The sequence below is a fragment of the Orcinus orca genome, chromosome 8 (assembly GCF_937001465.1).
Source record: "Orcinus orca chromosome 8, mOrcOrc1.1, whole genome shotgun sequence".
In the NCBI taxonomy this organism is placed as follows: domain Eukaryota; kingdom Metazoa; phylum Chordata; class Mammalia; order Artiodactyla; family Delphinidae; genus Orcinus; species Orcinus orca.
In genome coordinates this window covers 62,754,368-62,775,955 of record NC_064566.1, presented here as the reverse complement: position 1 = coordinate 62,775,955, position 21,588 = coordinate 62,754,368, and the positions used below count along the sequence as shown (strand labels likewise).

The 21,588-nt window shown below is 33.9% G+C and overlaps 1 protein-coding gene across 21 annotated transcripts in view; it reads left to right on the top strand.

Moving 5' to 3' along the window:
* PICALM (phosphatidylinositol binding clathrin assembly protein) overlaps window positions 1–21,588 on the top strand; it is a 109,039-nt gene that overhangs the window by 53,389 nt on the left and 34,062 nt on the right. For all 21 annotated transcript variants that reach the window (XM_049713448.1, XM_049713444.1, XM_049713443.1 and 18 more), the window contains 8 exons: window positions 2,919–3,012; window positions 6,079–6,190; window positions 7,769–7,875; window positions 10,180–10,221; window positions 13,344–13,429; window positions 15,312–15,435; window positions 15,708–15,844; window positions 18,039–18,142. In XM_049713448.1, the coding sequence (XP_049569405.1) occupies window positions 2,919–3,012; window positions 6,079–6,190; window positions 7,769–7,875; window positions 10,180–10,221; window positions 13,344–13,429; window positions 15,312–15,435; window positions 15,708–15,844; window positions 18,039–18,142 (806 nt within the window). The remainder of the gene's footprint in view (window positions 1–2,918; window positions 3,013–6,078; window positions 6,191–7,768; window positions 7,876–10,179; window positions 10,222–13,343; window positions 13,430–15,311; window positions 15,436–15,707; window positions 15,845–18,038; window positions 18,143–21,588) is intronic.

The following is a 21,588-nucleotide window of genomic DNA, read 5'->3' as shown; positions in this document are numbered from 1 at the left end:
ACTATGCAATAGAAGTGGTAGCTGAATGGGAATGTGGGGTTAGTGCAAGTGTGTGTGTGTTTGTGTTTAAAGTGTGGTTGTGTTTAAAGTGTGGTAGACTTCGCTTGCATGTTCATGGGAATGATATAGTCTAAAAGAGATTAATGATCTGCACTGTCCAATATGGTAGCTGTTTGCCACGTGTGGCTGTTTAAATTCACCTGAAATAAAATTAAAAATTCATTTCCTTAGTTCCATCAACCACATTTCAGGTGCTCAGTAGCCACGTGTGGCTGGTGGCTACCATACTGAATGGTGTAGGTGTAGAACATTTCTACCATTGCAGATAGTTCTATTGGACACTGCTGTGTTAAAGAGAAAGAGGATAACCAAAGATTGTGACAGAGTGGGATCCAAAGGACCTGTGTGATTGATATTTACATTTGATAGAAAGAAATAGACTTCCTCCGTTGTAATATGAGCAGATCAGATAAATATAGTTTTGGTGGCAAGATAATCAGACAATCTCTTTTTGTCATTTTCTATTTCTGAATGAAATATTTTGAGAGTTATGAGCTGAGAGTTTGTGTGTTGGATGTGGGGGAGGGGTGGAGAAGGACAGGTGGGAGAAGGTGGTTTGAAAGTACTCAGGGGAGGGATTCACTAGAGAGGCTAAGAGGACTGCTGGCAATGCTGAGTCCCCATTTGAGGCTGATGATCAAGAATTTGTAGTTTAACCAGTTTACCCAGTTTTCTTTACTAGCACTCAGCTGCATGTGTACAGGCACGGAGAAGATAAATGTGTGTTCACCCAGGATTGTGAATTTGCCAGGTAACCGCAAGGGAATGAGAGGTGTAAGAGAGTTAGGGTATTAGCAAGGGAGTGATTATAATAATGACCTGTGGAATTATAAGCTAGATTAAAGAAGGAAAAATGAAAAGGGATCAATGTGGGTAGTGGTGGGGTTGATGCATTGAAGTTTATGATAAAGTCAAATAGTTTTTGCCATGGGACACTTGACCAAGGCAGCTGGAAAGTTAAAAGGTTATTGTCAGGATAAGGTGTCTGAATTTTGCCTTTTTCTTAAGTTGGGGGTAAGGGAGTAGGAGTGGGAGTAGGGATAATGTTGTTTCTTGGGGGGTGGGCAGTTAAGGTTAGGATCTGACTATGGGAATAGGGGTTGTGGTTAAGGGATTTTGCGATCAAGATGTTGGATTGGTTGTGCATGTTAAGATGTTGAAGTTAACTGAGAAAAACTGAGCCAGTATTCAAGTCTTCTGTGATGGAGGGGAAGTGACCAGGAGATCAAAAATTACTTCAGCAAGGAGAGGGAGGAAGAACTAAAAGGGGACTAACAGTGACTGATAAAACGAGAGTGTGATGTGTATGAGAATAAAGAAAGGGTTACAAAGAGGGAGTGGCGTCCTTATCCCAAACTCCAGTCAATGTAGTTTAATACCTGAGAGGATATGGGTGTCGGTGGGTTAACACATCTTATGTGGGAGAGTTGTTGGACTAAAGCTGGTCAATAGCTGCCTATGTAAGGCAGTCCAGTGTTTGTTCTTTAAACTCTTGTTTTGTCCTGCAAAGCACTGTTTTTGCTTTTCATAGCTTAATTGTTTTTCTGGTATCTGGAGTTGTGGTTGAAGGGGTAGCTTAAGGTAGAACAGCTGTTTATAAGTATGGATCATTTGTAAATTAGGGAAAGCCTGTATATTTTTTGAAAGGGTCTTGTTCCTCTGCCAAAAGATTATGAAAAGCACTGTTTTGGAGTCTCATACACCTGGGTTTACATACTGACCCTAAAATGAATTTGTTTTCTGAACTTAGATAGTCATAACCTCCCTGAACCTAAAATTTCATGTCTATAAAATGGGACAAGACTGTCCAGAGGATTTTTGTGAGGATTTTAAAAACATACATCAGGCCCTTAATATGGAGCCTGATATATAATAAACACTTAGTGTTAGTTCTGCACCTTAACCCCAGTACCTCTTATATAGTGTTTTTGTTGTCAGTTTTGTAAAATTCTAGTTTATTTGGTACTGCTGATATTTCTCTATTTTTAGAAATATCTAAAGAAATATTTAAAGAAATTTTTTTGGAAATATTTAACAGAACATTTTATTAAAAACCATTCCTCTTAATTATCACTTATTTTAATGGCCAGATTAGAATGACTTGGTAAAATTGTTCTTTATTTTATAATAAAATAATTTTATTTTGATTTGAGTCACAAATAAAGTACCTTAAGTAAAGTGGTGCTCACCAAGACTTGTGTTCAACTGCAGACTCCATTGTGTCCTATTTAGTGATTTGAGGGAAATGATTTTTTTAAATTTATAATTAAAAAAAAAATCTGTAAAACTGCCCTTTACACACATATGAGTGGTGTGAGGATCAGACGATTTTCTCATGTAAAAAGTATAGTATAAACTTGGCTATATAATGCAAGCTTTTATTTTTATGTCTCATGCTTTACATCTTCTTTTTAGTTATAAACGAGCACCTTGATATTGGACATAACGGTGTTTCCTGTTTTTGTTTTCTCTATATGATTTCTATTGATACTTGAGGTTTCAGGTTCAATAATGACTTAAAAACATGCAATGGAGCTTACCTGGTGGCACGGTGGTTGAGAGTCCGCCTGCCGATGCAGGGGACACGGGTTCGTGTCCCGGTCCAGGAAGATCCCACATGCCGCGGAGTGGCTGGGCCTGTGAGCCATGGCCGCTGAGCCTGCGCGTCCGGAGCCTGTGCTCCGCAACGGGAGAGGCCACAGCAGTGAGAGGCCCGCGTACCGCAAAAAAAAAAAAAAAAAAAAAGTGATAAAAACATGCGATGTTTTGTAGCACCTTGTTCTCTGTTTAAATAGAGAATCAGATGGGAGTTCAAAATGTAGATTTAATAACAAACTCATTTTTTTTTTTTTAAACAGGGCTGATGGAGTTATGAGAACAATGAACACAGAAAAACTCCTAAAAACTGTACCAATTATTCAAAATCAAATGGATGCCCTTCTTGATTTTAATGTAAGTTGATTGCATAAATGCTTTTATAATTTGAGATTTTAAAAATTATATCATTTTAATTGGTCAGAGTTTTTATTCTCAAGTTATCATAGACTAATTTTTTCACACTAATATCCTATTTGCCTAAGGATTTTCTATAAATGTGGTCCCAAACCAGATTACTTTCCGTTTTTATAATTGTTTTAGATTTACTCTGATTTCTTTGGTGGTGCTTCTCTAACCCCCAAATTATAGGGTATATAAGCTAAAGAAAGTGATGGAGAGATGAAGAGATTGATGTGAAAATCTACTTTCTTTTGATAATGGTTTTTAGATATTAAAAATGTATAAAGATTTTCTTTATGATAAGCTAACTTAATATTTCACTTTTTGTCTGCATTGTAGAACTCAAAGCATGACAGTTATTGAGAAATAAAGGGAAGTTCAAATATACTTGTAACAACATGTTATATAGCTATTGCCCAAGGATGTTGTGTTCCCTGGGATTTTTGTTTTAATGACTGTTACTTGAACCAAATTGCCAGCTTTGTCATTTGTTTGTAATATGTTAGGTGTTAGCATTTACAAGTCTTTTCTTTTTTGGTTCATCTAGCTTAGAGACATTGTATTTTAGAGCTTGTAAGTGTAAGTTAGTGATTGGAACTGTGACAGTTTTATGCTGAAATTGATTTTCCTTTAATGGTATGCTATTAATTGGTAGTCTTAAGCTTCTGGAGGGCAGGGACCGGGTCTTCTTTTTCCCTGCTGTGTCTCCATTGTCAGTAGTGTGTGGCACATAGATAGTGTTCAGTAAACATTCAATAAATGAATCCTGAAGGTGCTTTATAGACTAGAACAGGTTCTCAAACCAGTATTTTTTTATAGGCTTGTGAACTGAGAACATTTTTAAATGGTTGCAAATAATACAAAGAATATTTTTAAATTTTTAAATAGTTGCAAATAATAAAAAAAAGAATATTTTTAACAGGTGAAAAGTATATGAAGTTTATTTTTCAGTGTCCACAATTGTGTTTTTAGAACAGGCTCATTGGTTACATGTTGTCTGTGGCTGCTTTTTTTGATGTAATAACGGGATTGAGTAGTTGTGACAGAGACCATATGGCCTGCAAGTCTAAAATACTCACGATCAGGCCCTTTACAAAAAAGTTTGCTGGCCCCTAGTCTACATGACAGGGGATTAATGTAACTACTGAGCTTTATTTTGGTTTTTATAGAGAGAGGGTCCAACCATGAATTTTTTTTTTCACTTAATTTATTGTGGGTACCTTTATAAAATTGCATATTCTTTTCAGTGTCTATTATACTGCATTGTATGTAACAACTTATATGATCCTCCTGTTGATAAATATTTAGGGTATTTTGGTTTTTTAATTCAGAAAATAAATGGAGAAAAAAAACAAGTGGGAGGGACACTATGTACTCTGTGTGTGTTAGATAATAGTGTATCTACACATTTATAAACCTACTTCTATAGGGTTAATGCCTAGGAAAAGAATTTGGTGGTTCAAGGACATAAACATTTAAATTTTTTTTTTTTAAGGAATACTAACTTTATTTATTTTGGCTGCATTGGGTCTTCATTGCTGCGTGGGGGCTTTCTGTAATTGGGGCGAGCCGGGGCTACTCTTCGTCGTGGTTCACGGGCTTCTCTTGTTGCGGAGCACTGTCTCTAGGTGTGCGTGCTTCAGTAGTTGCCGAGTGTGGCCTCAGTAGTTGCAGCTCACAGGTTCAGTAGTTGTGGTGCCCGGGCTCAGTAGTTGTGGCTCGTGGGCTGTAGAACGCAGGCTCAGTAGTTGTGGCACATGGGCTTAGTTGCTCTGCGGCATGTGGGATCTTCCTGGACCAGGGATCAAACCCATGTCGCCTGCATTGGCAGGTAGATTCTTAACCACTGCGCCACCAGGGAAGTCCCAGCATTTAAATTTTTAAGAAATTTAAATTTTGCCAACTTAACACTCCAAAAGGGTTGAGCTAGTCACTTGTCAAAAGGTGCCTGTTTTTCTTCATCCTTATCTGTATAGAATAATACCTTGGTTTTGATTATCTTGATACCTACTAGTCTGGTGCTCAAGAAAGGATAGTTCAGGAATTTAATTTGATTATTTTAATTTACTTGATCAATGAAGTTGAACTTCTTTTCACATGTTATTAGCTGTATGTATTTTTTATTTTGTGAATTGTCTTATAGAATTCTCTCTATGATGGAAGTCAACCTTGTCAGATATTCTGCAAATATTTACCAGTTGGTTGCTTACCATTCAGTTTTGTGCTTATATTTTTCTATACCTAACAAGGTAACTATCATGTACTTAGATATCTAAAAAGGAATTTAAGATAAATTTGGTTTATCCTTTTGATTCTTTCTTTAAGATAAAACTAAAGGTGTTTCTTGTATTTCTTGGTAAACAAATAAGTGCTTTTTTTGTTAAAGCATAATTCACTAATAATAATAAATATTGATCATTTATTTGTAAAGTACTGCATCAGGCTGTTTACACTCAGTATATCATTTAATTCTCCCAGTAACTGTGTGAGGTAGAAATATTATTATAACCATTATGAAGGTGAGGTTGTTTGTAATATTGGGAAAAGTTATATTTTTAAAATATATATATTCTGCCTAGCTTAACTCAGTGCCTTGGTGATTGTAGTAGCCATTTAATAAATATTTTTTGATTTATAAATATTCAGTAAATTCTTCATGACTCAGAGTGAACTTCTACCTAGAAATGGGCTTTATTTTGCAGTTAGAAGTATTTAATGTTGAATTGAACTTAAAAAACTTTTGAGATGTAGCCTAAGAATTTCAAGAGTTAAAGGGTACTTTTGTTCTCAATGACTTATTTCTGAACTAAATTGAATGTTGTAGGATTTGTGTTTGTAGCTTTTAAATAAATCTGAACTCTTTGATCAAGATTTTTGCACTATATGGCTATAACTGATTGCTAGAGATAAATGTCTTCCTCTCATACACCTAAATGTTTGAATTCATTGTATTTTAATTTGAAGGAAGTAATTGTCATTTTAAAACAAAACATTAGCTAATCTTTCTTTTTGTTTTTCCAGGTTAATAGCAATGAACTTACAAATGGGGTAATAAATGCTGCCTTCATGCTCCTGTTCAAAGATGCCATTAGACTGTTTGCAGCGTACAATGAAGGAATTATTAACCTGCTGGGTAAGTATTTCTATAGTTAAATAACATTTTATTTCTTATCTTGTGTCATATAGTAAATAATATTGTCTAAGTTGTTACTTAAAGCTGCCTAAAAATCCACTGAGATATAGTCATTCATTGTAACAATTCGGAGAAAAGAATTTTATATCTGACTACATATGCTAAGTGATTAAATACTTATACAACTAGAATGTTCAGCTAGATGAATTTTGTATTTTTTAGATATATCTTTTTTCTATCAGTTTTATTATTTTTAGAAATACAAAAATTTCATAAAAATTAAGTTGGAATTTTCTGTCTCAGGAAAATCATTTCCTCACAATTTACTCCAAAATGAACTTTAACTGTAAAATTGGTATTTTATTGTAAACTTAATTTTCAGATTGCTAATTATTTTAAAATAATTAAACACGCATTTTTAACGATGCTTTTTACTTTTGAGGCATTTCAGGAATGTGGTGCTTTACTGTGTATTCAGTATATATGGAATGCAGTTAATTTCGCCTAGAGATGCTAGTTTTTTTAATGGGATTTGGTTGGAGTAGACAATTAACAGTCTGCCAAGTGTGCCAAAGTATCAAGTGTCAGATGTCAAATATTCCAATGTAATTGTTCTCCCTTTTCAGTACTTCTTTTTTTTTTAGAATTTATTTAAATTTGTTTTTCATAGGCTGGCTTAACACAGACTCATTCAGGGATGCTTTAATCTATGGAGATAGGGAAATAAGGTTGTTGTTTTTTTTAACAAGTGAAAAATGGAAAGTTTTCTTTTCTACAAAGTTTTGGAAGGCATAGTCTCCCACCCTGTGATTGGTATAAATTAAGCTCTTTACTGCTGTTTATATATTAAGTTAAATTAGCTTTCCAAGTGACATTTGGACGTGGAAAAGTTGCCATCTTTCTTTCTTTCTTTCTTTTTTAATTATTTATTTTTGGCTGTGTTGGGTGTTTGTTGCTGCATGTGGACTTTCTCTAGTTGCAGTGAGCGGGGGCTACTCTTCGTTGCGGTGCGCAGGCTTCTCGTTGCAGTGGCTTCTCTTGTTGAGGAGCATGGACAATAGGAGCACGGGCTTCAGTAGTTGTGGCACATGGGCTCAGTACTTGTGGCTCACGGGCTTAGTTGCTCCGTGGCATGTGGGATTTACCTGGACCAGGGATCGAACCCATGTCTCCTGCATTGGCAGGCGGATTCTTAACCACTGTGCCACCAGGGAAGCCCCCATCTTTCTTTATCATTAGTAAGAATATTTGGAAATAGATGTTAGCACTGTTTTAAATGGAGTCAAATGTGATCTGTATTAACATGCAAGTATATATTTAGGGAATTGTGAGGGAAGAAATATTGTAGAACATACTAGTAATATGAGTAAAGTCATAATTTCTTAGTTTTTAATATAACAGCATCTCTATTTTAATTTGCTTTAAATATCTAAGCTTATTTAACACTATTTTTTCTGTAGGGTGAATGTGTTCTCTGAGACATCAATATAATCTCTTTAGAGCTGTTTTAAATCTTTTTCCTTTTTGAGTGTTATATTTTGAAGTGAATAAAAGTATATTTACATCTACTTTTTGCAGAAAAATATTTCGATATGAAAAAGAACCAGTGCAAAGAAGGTCTTGACATCTATAAGAAGTTCCTGACTAGGATGACAAGAATCTCAGAGTTTCTCAAAGTTGCAGAGGTAAACTGTCTTTAAGTGACTGTATCTCTTAAGTTGCTTTTTTTGTCTTTAAGCGTGCATTTCAAAGAAATCAGTCTATATCCAAGTGAAAGAAGTGTCAAATATAGTAAGGTATATATTCAATTATATCACTATGCAATATTGAATTCTGTGCTATGGTATGAATATGATATAATATTGAATAAAAAATTTCCTGTATATTTAATTCAGTATTGAATACTGAAAAGTAATCTATTTTTAAATTGTTTATTTCTCTATAAAATCAAGTAGGTGGCAGTGACTTTTATGTTTGGAATTGGCCATGTATTGTAGAAGATTTATTCTATTCAATATGGTAGAGAATATTCTGTTAGTGCAAGTCTCTTTTCTCCAGCGAGAGTTGCAGCTGGAGCCACATTGTTCAAAATGTTTTGTTCCCTTCAGAAGTGAATATAGTGCATTTATTGTTTGTCATTGATTATGAAAACCATGAACGTAGGTTATAGGATAATCTAATTTTACAAATCGGTTTAAAAAATAATTTTCTGCGACTGTCACAGAAGGTAGTTGTGGTAATGCTTGTGGGCATTATCTTGCTTGCACAGAGGCGGCACTTGAAGTGTTTTTGTTTGTTTTCCCTTTCTCTGCCCTCTATGCATTACCACCAGAGGTGTCTTGCTAGGATAATTCTAGAAGATGAATAGACTATATAACTGATTAATAATATCAAAGTAGTTAATCTGAAACTAGCAAGTTGGTGATTCTAGCTCTATTACCATAGTGATGTTTTATTCTGTAGCAGATGGAATAGGATAGAAAAGGATGACGAGACCTTTGAAGAAAATAGCTTTGTGGTGTTAATCAGCTATTTTGTGAAGTGTACTGAAATTTATTTTGGATTTAAAGTATCTCTCAAGGAGAAATCAATGGTTTTTTTCCCCCATTTCTTTAGGGTCAGTCACATACTAAAACCAGAAAAAGGTAGTGTTTATGCTATGATTCTAGCAAATTCCTTAAATAAAGTTTTAGTTTGTTGGCATTTCCCTTTGGCTTCTTTTCTTTCATGAGGCGGTCTTTGGGCTAGCAATTTCATTATGAGACCTTAGTTCTTGGGAGTAAAGACACAAATAACTGGGACTTCCCTGGTGACGCAGTGGTTAAGAGTATGCCTGCCAATGCAGGGGACATGGGTTTGATCCCTGGTCCGGGAAGATCCCACATGCTGCGGAGCAACTAAGCCCATGCGCCACAACTACTGAGCCTGTGCTCTAGAGCCCGTGAGCCACAACTACTGAGCCTGCGTGCCTAGAGCCCATGCTATGCAACAAGAGAAGCCACTGCAATGAGAAGCCCGCACACTGCAACGAAGGGTAGCCCTCGCTGCCCGCAATTAGAGAAAGCCCACGCGCAGCAACGAAGACACAGCGCAACCAAAATAAATAAAAATAAATAAAGTCAAAATGATACTTAAAAATGAAAAAAGACACAAGTAACCTTTTTAAATGTGTTTGAAGAGGACAAATATATCAATTAGCTCTTAAGATCTTAGTATGAATTATTTTATCAAATTTTCTACTGCTATCATTCTGGGACTGGCCCTTGAGAGGTTGAGAAAAGGAAGAGAGAATGATTAGAAAATGAAATATAGTCATATATAGTCATGGGAGGGAAAAGAATTTTTAAATTTGGGTGTTGTAATAAATAGAAATGGTTCTTATCTTTTTTGCTAGAAATTACCTAGTACCTGAACATCATGAAAGTGTATGGGGATTGCTTTGTGGTGACAGTTATATCCTGGTTAAATATCACTTGGTATTTGTATAAAACCTGACCTGCTTGAGTGAACATAGGTTTTAAAAATTGTTATCTGTGGTGATTGCCAGGGAAAGCATACTATATGGAGAGAGAGTCATTGTCATTAGGTTTGTTCCTTTAACTTCTTCTTATGCCCCAGGGGACTTGTTCATGGTCAGCCTTTCTCATTCTTGGTGTAATGTTTTTGTCATAGAAGTGATGGATTTTTCAGATTGTGACAAGGTGGTTTATATAGGTGTTTAGAAGATGTGGAGATGGTAACTTAAGAGCCTTGTTGAATTTCCAACTCTTATTCCCCTCCTGTTAGAACTTGTAGAGCCATCAGACAACATCTGTGTCCTTGGAAGTACTGAATGATATCTGTGGGGATTAAATATTCTTCTAATTTTAAAGAATTCTTTCTAAAATATTGCTCATAGTACTAGTCATAAATGTCATTTTCTAAATTTTACTTATAAAACACCCTATTGTAATTTTATCTATTAAATACAATGCTTCTTCTTCTTACAGCAAGTTGGAATTGACAGAGGTGATATACCAGACCTTTCACAGGTAAGTATTGTTATAATACCAATCACTGCCTGCTATATTCTGCTAGGTATGAAGGGTACAAAGATGAATAATATGCAGCCTCTGCTGTCAAGGAGATCAGTGTAATTTTTCTTGACAGATTTTAACATTTTGATATATTGCTGACAATTGTTCTAACATTATTACAGTATAAAATGATCTTATACAGGATTTATTTTTCCTGTTTTAAACCTTCCACTTTGGCTCTTTGGCTCAGGTAAATATATTAAATGGGATAAACCTCAGAACATGATGTTGGGTTAAGAGAGCAGGCTTTGTCTAAGTTTGAGTCCTGGCTGTTCCACTAGCTGGCCCTGTGATTTGGAGAAGTTCTCTCTATGGTTCAGTTTCATCTCTAAAATGCAGATATTACAATACCCATTTCATTAGGTAGTTTGGAGGATTAAATGAGTTAATACCTAAAAAACAATTAGAGCATTAAGTACTCAATGTTAGCTATTATAATATTATTTTTATCATCATTATCTTCTAAAAATTTCTGGGAAGGAAACTTTAAACCTGAAGTTCTGGCCTTTTCTGGTGTTTGTGTACTGAGCATTAAGAATGAAAGTACCTGGCATAAACTATCCTTATGTATCAAGGTTCTTACTGTTTTTCTCTGTACTCACTTGTTCTAATTCATCCCTTTGATCACCAGGCTAAGAGTATGCACTAGATTTAGTTATGGATTGTATGTAAATAAAAAATTTCTGCATATGCCCACATGAGATAATTGATGTCATTAAGATTAAGCACATTACTGTAGGCTAAAAGTGAGAAGAGTCATTGTTTGAACAATAGTAGTATAAGCTAATTTGGCAGTTTCAGATAAGCCATTACCCCATTTGTCATGTCAGCTTCATCTATTTTTGTTTAAAAAGCATCAGCCTCAGGCCAGACTGTTATTATGTGTCTGTACTTTAATATTCATGGTATTGTGATTGGGTAGGGTTGGCCAGCCTCTGACCCTCCTCCGTCCCTCCCTCTTCATTGATGATCTCTGAATGATTCAGAAAATTTTCAAGTGAATTAAAACAAAGCTTTTTATACTTAAGGGAAGATGGTAGTTAAACACAAGAGAGGAAATTTGAGATTATTTATTCTTTTTTTGTTTGTTATAAATTGCTCTTTTTAGGATGTGAAGCATCACATTTCCTTCACTCTTTGTAATGTGGGTTTGACTTTTAAAGAACAGCCAGATACATTTAGAAGGGATTTGGGAAATAGTTTATTAATTATCATAACTAGGTAGTTTAATATTTGTAAGCACAGCTTAAACCCTTCAGAAAAAATTAAAGTACACTTTAAATGACCACAGTTTTAATTTAGGATTCTGTAGCATAGTAGTTAGTATCTAGGCTTTCAGATCGGACAAACCTTGCACACTATGTTAGCTCCTGCTATGTATCAGATATGTGATCTGGGACAAGTTGCTTAATTTTCAGTTTCAGGTTGTTTATTTGTAAAATGGATATGTAGTAGTGTGTTTCTCATAGAGTCAGTGATTACATATAAGGTAGCTTGCACAGTGCCTGTGGTGTTACAGGAGCTTTTTAAATGTTAACCGCTATTGTTAACAATAGCTCTTGGGACAGTAGTTGGCCTGCTGATTTATTGGGGTTGAGGGAGTGCACATGTGTTCTCAGATCAACAAAGAAGTCAATGTTTTCTACCATATCTTTCTTGTGCTAAGGTCTTGATATGTAGAGAGAAAATACAGGATGAAGGAAATTGTTCAGGTCATAATTGGCAGAGAAGTTGGCTAGTATTGTCTCTTGCAACTGCTTTTGGATCTCTGTAATTGAGAAACTCTATCTGAAATCCTAAAGAATATTTGATGTAAGTGAATGCCACTGATGTATTTGCTTCACTTAAAAATAGTGAAAAATTCCTTTTCAACTCACAGAAAAGATTTCCTTTTGAAAGTAATTAACTGTTCATATTAAGTTGAGATTTGATATATAGACTGAAGGTTTAAAGCTAGTCTTTAAAAAAAATTGAGGTAAATATCTATTTGAATGAGGATTGATAACCATTAACACTTGTGTAATCAACACCCCATTCAAGATATAAATCAGTTGCATCACCCCAATCCTCCTGTCCCCCTCCAGTCACTCCCTAATCCGCTCCACACAAATAACTATTTTGAATTCTAATAGAATAATTTGTATCAGATTTCGAATTTAATATAAATGGAATCATGCAACTATTTTCATATCTGGCTTCTTTTGCTCATCATAATGTTTTGAGATCTGTCCATATTGTTGAATATACCATTGATTAATTCTTTTTAATTGCTGAATAGTATTCCATCATGTCAATTTACCACAATTTTGTTTATCTGTTTTCTAAATTGGAAAATTTGGAAATTTTTGGATTATTTGCAGTTTTTTAACTATCATAAATAAAGCTGCTTAAAACATTCTTGAACAAGTCTTGTGGAGATAACATTTGTCTCTCTCTTGAATAAATAGCTAGGAATAGAATTGGGTAATTAAGGTAGTTGTATATTTAACTTTATTTTTTTTAAAAACCCACAGCTTTTTTCAAGGTGGATGTACTCCCACCAGCATTGTATGACAGTTGCATTTGTTTTATATCTTCATCAACATTTGATATTACTAGTCTATCTAACTTTAACCATTCTAGTGGGTAAGAAGTTATATCTCACTGTGATTTCAGTTTTTGTTTCCTTGATGTTAGTCTTCAGTTTCATTTGTCAATAACTATTCAGAAATAGTGTTTGGACATTTTCAGTTACTCAGTGAGTAGTTATTAAGTACCAGGACCATGCTCAACAGTATGTCTGATTTTTAGGGTTGTGTTTCTATTTAAAATTTAAATAAGTTAAATATAGAAAATTCTAAGATTCTCTTAATGTTTCATGTTCACATAGTCTTAGTTTTTATATCTTTATGTTTGTTAATACTCCTTACCAGGTCATACTTATGTAATAAAAATAATAGTGTCATTCTTAGGTGGCTGAAACTACACTGTTAATTAGATCATGAGGAATATACCTATTTATTTTTATTGCTCTCCTGTGTTAGATGATACTTGATTTATTTTGACGAAAGAAAGTCTTAATATTTGTACAATTTTAGGCCCCCAGCAGTCTTCTTGATGCTTTGGAGCAACATTTAGCTTCCTTGGAAGGAAAGAAAATCAAAGATTCTACAGCTGCAAGCAGGTACATTATTCTTTGTGGGGCAAAGAACAGTAGTGATGTTTCTGAGAAAGTAGATGAGTCTAGCTGAAGTTCCAAGTTATTGAACTTCTCTTTATCTTGATTTAACCATTTGTAAGTCGGTTTAATAATAGTATCAACCTCAGAGAGTTGCTGTTAAGGATTAACACATGTAAGTTTTGGGGATAGTTCTTAATTTTCAGTAAATGTCAGCATCTGTTAAGATGATGGCAGTGAAAACTACGTGGTTTAGAATGGTGTTCATAGTGTCAGTATTTCTCTTTAAGATGAAATGCATAGGTTCATATGGTGTATTATAATTACAAGATGCCTTTTTTACAGATTTGACTAACCCTCACAATAGCCCTGTGAAGTATGCAGTAGTAATTCTGGGACTCAAACCTAGGATGTCTGACATAAGATTTCATCATCTTTCTCTAATGCCAGTTTATGGGGTTGACTGTGGACATATTTTAATCATTCTATTAGACTTTTAGCTGATTTCCAAGACCAAGACCAGCAAATTGAAAGTAATATACATCATCGCTTATTGACCTTGTAACGTGATTTTTGTGTTGGTTAGTAACTTGAGTAATTCTCATGTTTTCTTATGAAGATTTCCTTTTAGCAGTATGAAGAAGAAATTTGTATGAAGTATGATGAGAACTCTTCTTCTTTTTGATTGTTGTTTCAGAACTTTTTTTTTTAGCAACAAAATTTAAGTAATTTGTAAAGGAAAATGTCATTACTGGATTTTAATGCTTTTTAATTGTAGATTTGTTCTTTGGATTTTCTAGTAGGTTTTTAGAAGTATAAGCCAAGTTATAAGGTCCGATTATTTGAGAAAGTAATGAAAAATATAGCCAGGTAGCTCAGGTACACCGATTTACCTCATATGTTTTTTAACATAAAATTTTCTGGGTTTCTTGTATTTCTTCACAGCAGTATTACTCTTCCTTTGTTTTCTGAGTTATATCTTTATATTGGCTCATTTATAAAATTGATTTTACATAAAACTTAGTTTTTCCACTTGTGTGCTTAGAGTAGAAATTAATGGTGTTTGGTGTGTGAGAAAAGGAAAATTAGTAGCAGTCACTGAGGAGTAGTTTCCTGTTAGGATTCTTTACCACACATGTTTATTTTGCCTAGGATTAATAACATTGGGGAATTAAATGTTGGGGTTTATGATCTGGATAAGGTTTTGATATAAGAGAAATGAGGTGGTTTGCTGTGAATCCATCAGTAAGGGATGATGTATTGTGCATATATAATATGTTTGAAAAGAAAATTCTAGCTTGGCAAAAGGGTAGCAGACAGAAAGGGGGAGCCAGATGGACCAGTGACTGGAATGAAACTGATCTTCCTTTGAGAGAACCTGTGGATCCTCTGGGAATGACATCTTTGGGTGTTATTATAAGGGAAACATACCTAGACATACATTATTTATTGCTGGTACTTATGTTTTAGTATTCTGTAGTAGTACTGCCAAACCCAGGCTGTAAATTAGCAGAAGATCATTTTCTATGAGAAATTCAATACTTTTTACACATCAGGGTTTTCCTAGAAGTATGTGAGCTCTTCTCTAATTGCATTGGTTCCCTACCTTGGGGCTTGGAAGAGGCAATGCCCCTCACCTTTACTGTGAACCCTTTCCAAAGTCTAACACTTACTTTAAAAAAATAAATGAATGTATGTGTAGATCAACTAATTTCTAATAATCCCCTAGGTCAGTGGGTAGAATATTTCATCTGAAGTATGGGTTTTGACTCCATAAGTTTAGTTCATAATTATGGTGCCTATCCATGGCTAGCTTGCTAGACCATTTCATAACCAGTGAAATAAATGTTTGGCAAAATACCAAATTACCTTTGTCTGATTATCCAAGGGCAACAACACTTTCCAATGCAGTCTCTTCCCTGGCAAGCACTGGCCTGTCTCTTACCAAAGTGGATGAAAGGGAAAAGCAGGCAGCATTAGAGGAAGAACAGGCTCGTTTAAAAGCTTTAAAGGTAGGTGTGTGCATTCTCTTTATTTGGAAAAACAAGTATAGGCGTTCATAAAGTAACTGGGACTTCTGTACAGACTAACAGTATTTAATAAATATTTGTACAAATGGGGTGACATTCAGTAGTCTAATTTTTCATCCTGACATTGAATGACTGGCAAAACAGAGAATACCTTTCTGCTATCAAAACAAAATTAGAAAATGCTTTTTTTTTTCAGAGGCCATACAAACAAATCTGGTTTCTGGATTCCTTATGGTAGTTCCCTTTCTCAACAGGAACAGCGCCTAAAAGAACTTGCAAAGAAACCTCATACCTCTTTAACAACTGCAGCCTCTCCTGTGTCCACCTCAGCAGGGGGTATAGTGACTGCACCAGCCATTGACATATTTTCTACCCCTAGTTCTTCTAACAGGTAGGTGGAGTGGTTAATGATTACCTTTGAATACTTAGGCTTAAAGACTTCTAACAGAAATTTTGCAGAGTTTTTCAGGTTTAGTTTGATACATGATTTTGTAATCATAAATTCACACAAAGGAGGTAGTGATAAATGGTGGTAGTGGTATAATAGCTAAATACAAAGTGAAAGACTTTATATTTCAAATATTTAAGAAATGGGATATGGCTAAATGATAGACTTATACCAATTGGAAAGGTGGTGGTATACCAGTTGGAAAGGTGGTGGGTTATCTCTGGGCAAACGTTTCATTGTAAAAAAATTAACTATAGTTAAACACATTTGTGAAGTGTCTAATGGTTCAAGACCCTGTATATAACTCTTGGATATGTATGTATGATATGTATTTCAGGATATCCTTTCATTGGATGTTAAATGTTTTTCATATCTAGTCCCTGGTGTTAAACTCAGTAATCTGGAACACAATAAGAGTTTAGTTGCCAGATTTCTGTGGTATTGAAGCTTACCAGCCCAACTTCAAGCTGCTTAACAATAGGAATATTATATTTCCAGGCAAATTGGAATAACTGGATTTTTCTAAATTCCTCCTATGTTTTACCTCAGAGTGGTTTAGAGAAATTTGAAATTCAGATTCTGGTTTGAATCCTGGTTTATTTATTTCTTAATCTTTTTTTTTTTTTAAACCTCAGTTTCCAAGCAAGATAATGTATGGTATAAGTCAGTGGTTCTCAGTCTTTACCTAACATTAGAATCACCTGGAGGGTTTATTAAACCACAGGTTTCTGGGCCCCACCTGCAGGGTAAGGCCCAAGAATTTTCATTTCTGCCAGGGTCACAGGATCACTAGTATAGGGTTTAACACAGTGCTTAGTGCATGGTAAATGCTACATAGAGAGTGATGGGGTGTTTTGTTTGCTTGTGTTTCTTTGATTTTTTTGTTGTTGCTGTTTATTTTATTAACTCATCCTTAAATGGTCTTCCCTTCCACCTACCGACTCCTGTCACAGCTCAGTGTAACTTTTACTAACTCAGCTGCTACCTGCTCTCTGAAGTCTTAGTAGATGTTGAATTTAGCTATGTGTTTCTCTTTCAGCTTTATCTTTTTGTTTGTTTTGATTTTTGTATAATACCTTCCTTAGTCCCCAGTAACACTGAACCATTAAGTGTCAAGTTTTTCACTTAGGGACCTTAAAAAGAAGTCTGTCTTAGTAGGGTGGGGGGATGGGGGTAAATGGAAAAGAATGTTGACGGTTTGAGGATGAAACAAATTATTAGATAAAGAACTAATCTTTTTATTTCACTTAGTACCCTCAACATTTTCACCTTTTTAACAGTAATTGAGGACAAACCTACAGCCTATTACAGAATGCTTATTGCATATTCTGTATTTTTCCCCAAAGCACTAAATGCATTTGTATTTTGATTTATCTACTTATAAAACTATGTTTTACATCTGAAAGATATGTCTTCAAAACTTTTGTTTTTGAATAAGTGTAAGTTAAAAATAATCTATGCTGAGATACACATAATGCCTCAATTCATGGAAACTGGGATCTTTTTTTGTGTTGTTCCTTAATCACGTAACACGAAATATATTACGTAAGTAGTACTCCCCTAGAGTTATGTAATGGGGTGGCTTCGTTGTAAATTTATATCATATATGCATGTATAAGTTTTTCCATGTATTGTTGGTATGTTGTTTGATATTTGAAGCAATAAAGGTAAGGTTAACAGGTATTTTACTTTGTAGGAGTATTAGTGTTGCAAATTTAATTGAAGTTTTTTTGAAGATTGAGAAAACAAATTTCTTTTAAAAAAAATTAATTGCCATGACGTTTCATATTTTAAAATTATGTTGTTTAGGTTCTAGGTTCTTTTCAATAAAGAAATTAGTTTTTTCCTGGGGAAGTCATTGATTCTTTCCAGAAGGGCTATTATTATTTGAATCCTATGTAAACTTAAGATATGGTACTTGAATAATTTTCCAGGCCTCCTTAGAAATATGCTGTTACGTGAGGGGTATGCAACTGTTATCTTGTTGCACCTGTTTTTCCTTTGGAGATTTATATTATTGGGACTCTTTTTTCACTTTTCTTTTTAATGTTTTTATTTACCGGGGTGGATGAGGGGAGTGGCTAATGTAGCAAAGTTTATCTAATAAATAAAGCATCTTTTCAAAATATCTTCCTAGCACATCAAAGCTACCAAATGATCTGCTTGATTTGCAACAGCCAACTTTTCACCCATCTGTACTTCCTATGTCAGCTGCTTCTCAGGTAGCAAGTACATGGGGAGGTAAGCATTAATGAACTTACTTTGTATGTTGTATAGGCATCTCCCTTCCCCATTCTGTGGGGTTTACTTGCCTTACACTTGATACATGAGTACTTGAAAAATATTAATATGACAGTGAAGTTGTTTTGCCCCTTGAAGACATTTCCATTCATTTATAAATGCAATTTTGGAATGTATGTTCAATTAAATTATGAAATGAAGTTTAATGAAGATGAAAAAGGACCAAATGTATGTTTAGTTGTGAAATCATTCTTTCAATGTTGAATTTCTGTTCTATTACCCAAAAATATGTAATGGTTATCTTACCTTTGGTATATAAAAAAAATTTACTTGCAGAGGGGAAAACTCATCTAATAAAAGTTCTAATAAAATTCGGATGGTGTTATCAGGCAGTGCACTAGCTTCTCTGCAGGAATGTCATGACAAACTTTATGCTACTTGTATTTAAAATGTTGATTTAATTCAGACCTGCAAGATTTTGGTATTCAAAGAATTTTTCCCCTAATACCAACAGGAAAGTTTGCTGACCTTGAGTAGTTCTTTGATCTTAAGGTGACCATATTATGATCATGACCTGGCATCTTTAAAGGAATGAGCCTAGTCCATGTCAGTTTTTAAGCAGTTTTGCTTAGACATTTAGTATGTTTTCAAATCATTTCCTTTGTTTGGTTTTGGTACTTCTGTTTGTTTTTATGTAAGTATCAATATTATTTTATAAACACTGAAAAATTATTTGGGAGGGAAAGATACTCTGAGAAAGGACACTGTCTAGAGAACCGTTAGAGAATGGCAAGCTACCTTAACATTTATGTTGGTCACATGTAAAATCGGAATTGACTAGCTTACTTCTCATAGCAGGATTCATTGTTCTAGTGAGTTTTTATGGTGTATTCGACTTTTTCATCTTTATTTCACTGATTTGAGTTAATAACTTTTTAGGGGTTTTTTAATAGTTATTTCTTAAGACTATATTTTATATAATAGAATGTAAACTATGTGAAGGGAAGAGCTCTAAAATGTTTTGTTGAGTGATATATCCCTGATGCCTAGAACACTTATTGATATATAACATGTACTTTGTAAATATTTGTTGAATGATTAGACGTTTTCTTTTTTGGGGGGCAGGTTATTTGTGGTTCAAGACAGGGCAGGGAACAGGAATAGTGAAACACTAAAATACTAGATTTTTAGACTAATTTTGTGAGCCATAACTTGATTTTTAAAACTAATTGATTTTGAAAGCTAGTTTAATTTAGCTAAATCTTAAGATCTGGGAGTAATTTCTAAAAATGATAAGCTAGTTTTAAAGTCAGTAAATATTTTAGAATTATTTATCTGAATGATCTGTAGACAGCAAATTAAGGTTAAGAAAGCATTTTCTTAATATCCTAACAGTCATTACAATTTTAGGATTTTTAATCTGCCAAAATTTACATGCTTATTTCCTGCTTATTGTGAATTGATTTAGGAAACATCAGTAGGATTAACATGACCGTTTAAGCAGTTTTAGCTTGCTCACCTTTTAAAAAAACAAACCAGTTTTTCTAAAATTAAGGCTGAAAAGTTGTATTTTTAGATAGATGAAAAATTTTACAGAAGGCTTAATGAGGACTAATATAACATTTCAATGAAACTGAACTGTGAAATTATTTTGTCTGGATACCATGTACAATTAATTCTAACAATGACAAAGTTTCTGCTTGGAATTATTGAGCTCATATATGAAGGCAGATAGACTGTTACTGTAGGAGAATAATTTTAAGTAATTTCAGCCTGTAAAAATTGTTTTATATTCTGTTAGAAGAAATATTCCATGGCAATTTGTGTGTGAATACAGTGTGGGAGTACATTTAATCATGATTTCCTTTTCTAGTTTAGGTTATTTTGGTTTATGTACTATTTTCATCAAAATTTCCCCCATATTTTAACATTAGGCTTGCTGTGTCCAAGTGACACTGTTAAACTGTTTAAAAAAAAAAAAGTATTATCAAGTATAGTTGAGAGCAGAGGCAGTAGCAACTGACTACTATTTTTCCAAAAGCTTACAATTATATACGAGGAAAGGACAGTGATCTTATATAAACCCCTCAATTTAAGAAGAATGAAATCTTGTCTTATATTTCATATAAAGATATTTGGCTTCTGAGTTGGTGATAATTTCAGAGTTTTGACTTCTGCATAATTGGATAGTGGAAGAGTATTTTAAGCCAAGAACTTTGAATACTTACTAATTTAGTCATTGTATTGTTCATACCCATGACATTCAGATTAAGACTTTTTACTTTATTTTTAAAATTAAAGTTACTAAGATAAATAAATCTTATATATAAAAAGCTTTGATCATAACAGTAAATTCTAAAAGGCATTTTTTTGACGTTAACCATTTACCTGAACATTTGAAATATGTAGCATTTTACATCATGCTTTTTATAGTATGTGACGAAACAGAGGTATGCTTTTTTTTTGATAATTCTAAAATCTTATTCTATGCTTTCCTTGCTCTCATTTGCTAAAAATGGATGTTAACAACAGATTTGGTATTTAATTTAGTTCTTATATGCACCACAGAAACGATGTATATTCCCAATCACAGCTAGGTTAGTGATTAGAGTTAAGAGGAGGTAAAGTTCGTATGTTTAATGTGAGAGGCATTTTACGGTTCCACCTAAAAATGAACATTGAAGAGAGAGAACACAAGCTCTCCTGTTTCTCTCATTGCATTATTAGTGAGCCTTTGATTTTTCAAGAAATGGTCTGGCATCTAAACAAGCACTTGGTGTTGAATACTAATATCTTGAGATATCAGTTTTCATCACCTTGAAAACTTTGAGTTACAGCAAATCTAAAAATATACAGTATTACCAGGTTAAGTATACTGTTGTATATTTTAAGCAAGATTTCAGAATTTAATTCAGGTAAAAAAGAATGACCCTTTCTGAAGTTGAATTTGTTTTAGTCTCAGCTGGCATGAGACACACAACACTATGAAAACTCTCAATTTTCTGTGAATAAACGTAGATATCAAATATTTACCTCAAGACTGTAATATGACTGGTACTATTTTTGTTTTAATTTTTTGCATTATTTTTCTATGACTCTAATGTAACATAAAATTAAACTTTCAAGTGAATAATGATAAAAATAATGGAAAAAAGTATTTATTAAAAGTATAAGGAATTTTAGAGTTGCCAGTCTGATAAGTACAGTTTAAGTTGGAATAGCTGGAACATTATTACTATTTTTTTTATCTTTAATGAATTTGAATTAATCATTTATGGTATAGTAGACTAACATTTAGATTTAAAAATCGTCATCTAATCTAAATGATGTTAATCTGCTACCCATAGTAGTAGTGTTTTGTCAAGGTAGATTAAGAGCTGGTTTTTCTTATTGTCTGACTGATCTAAATATACAGATTCACTTATGCATTTCTGCATATTCTTCTT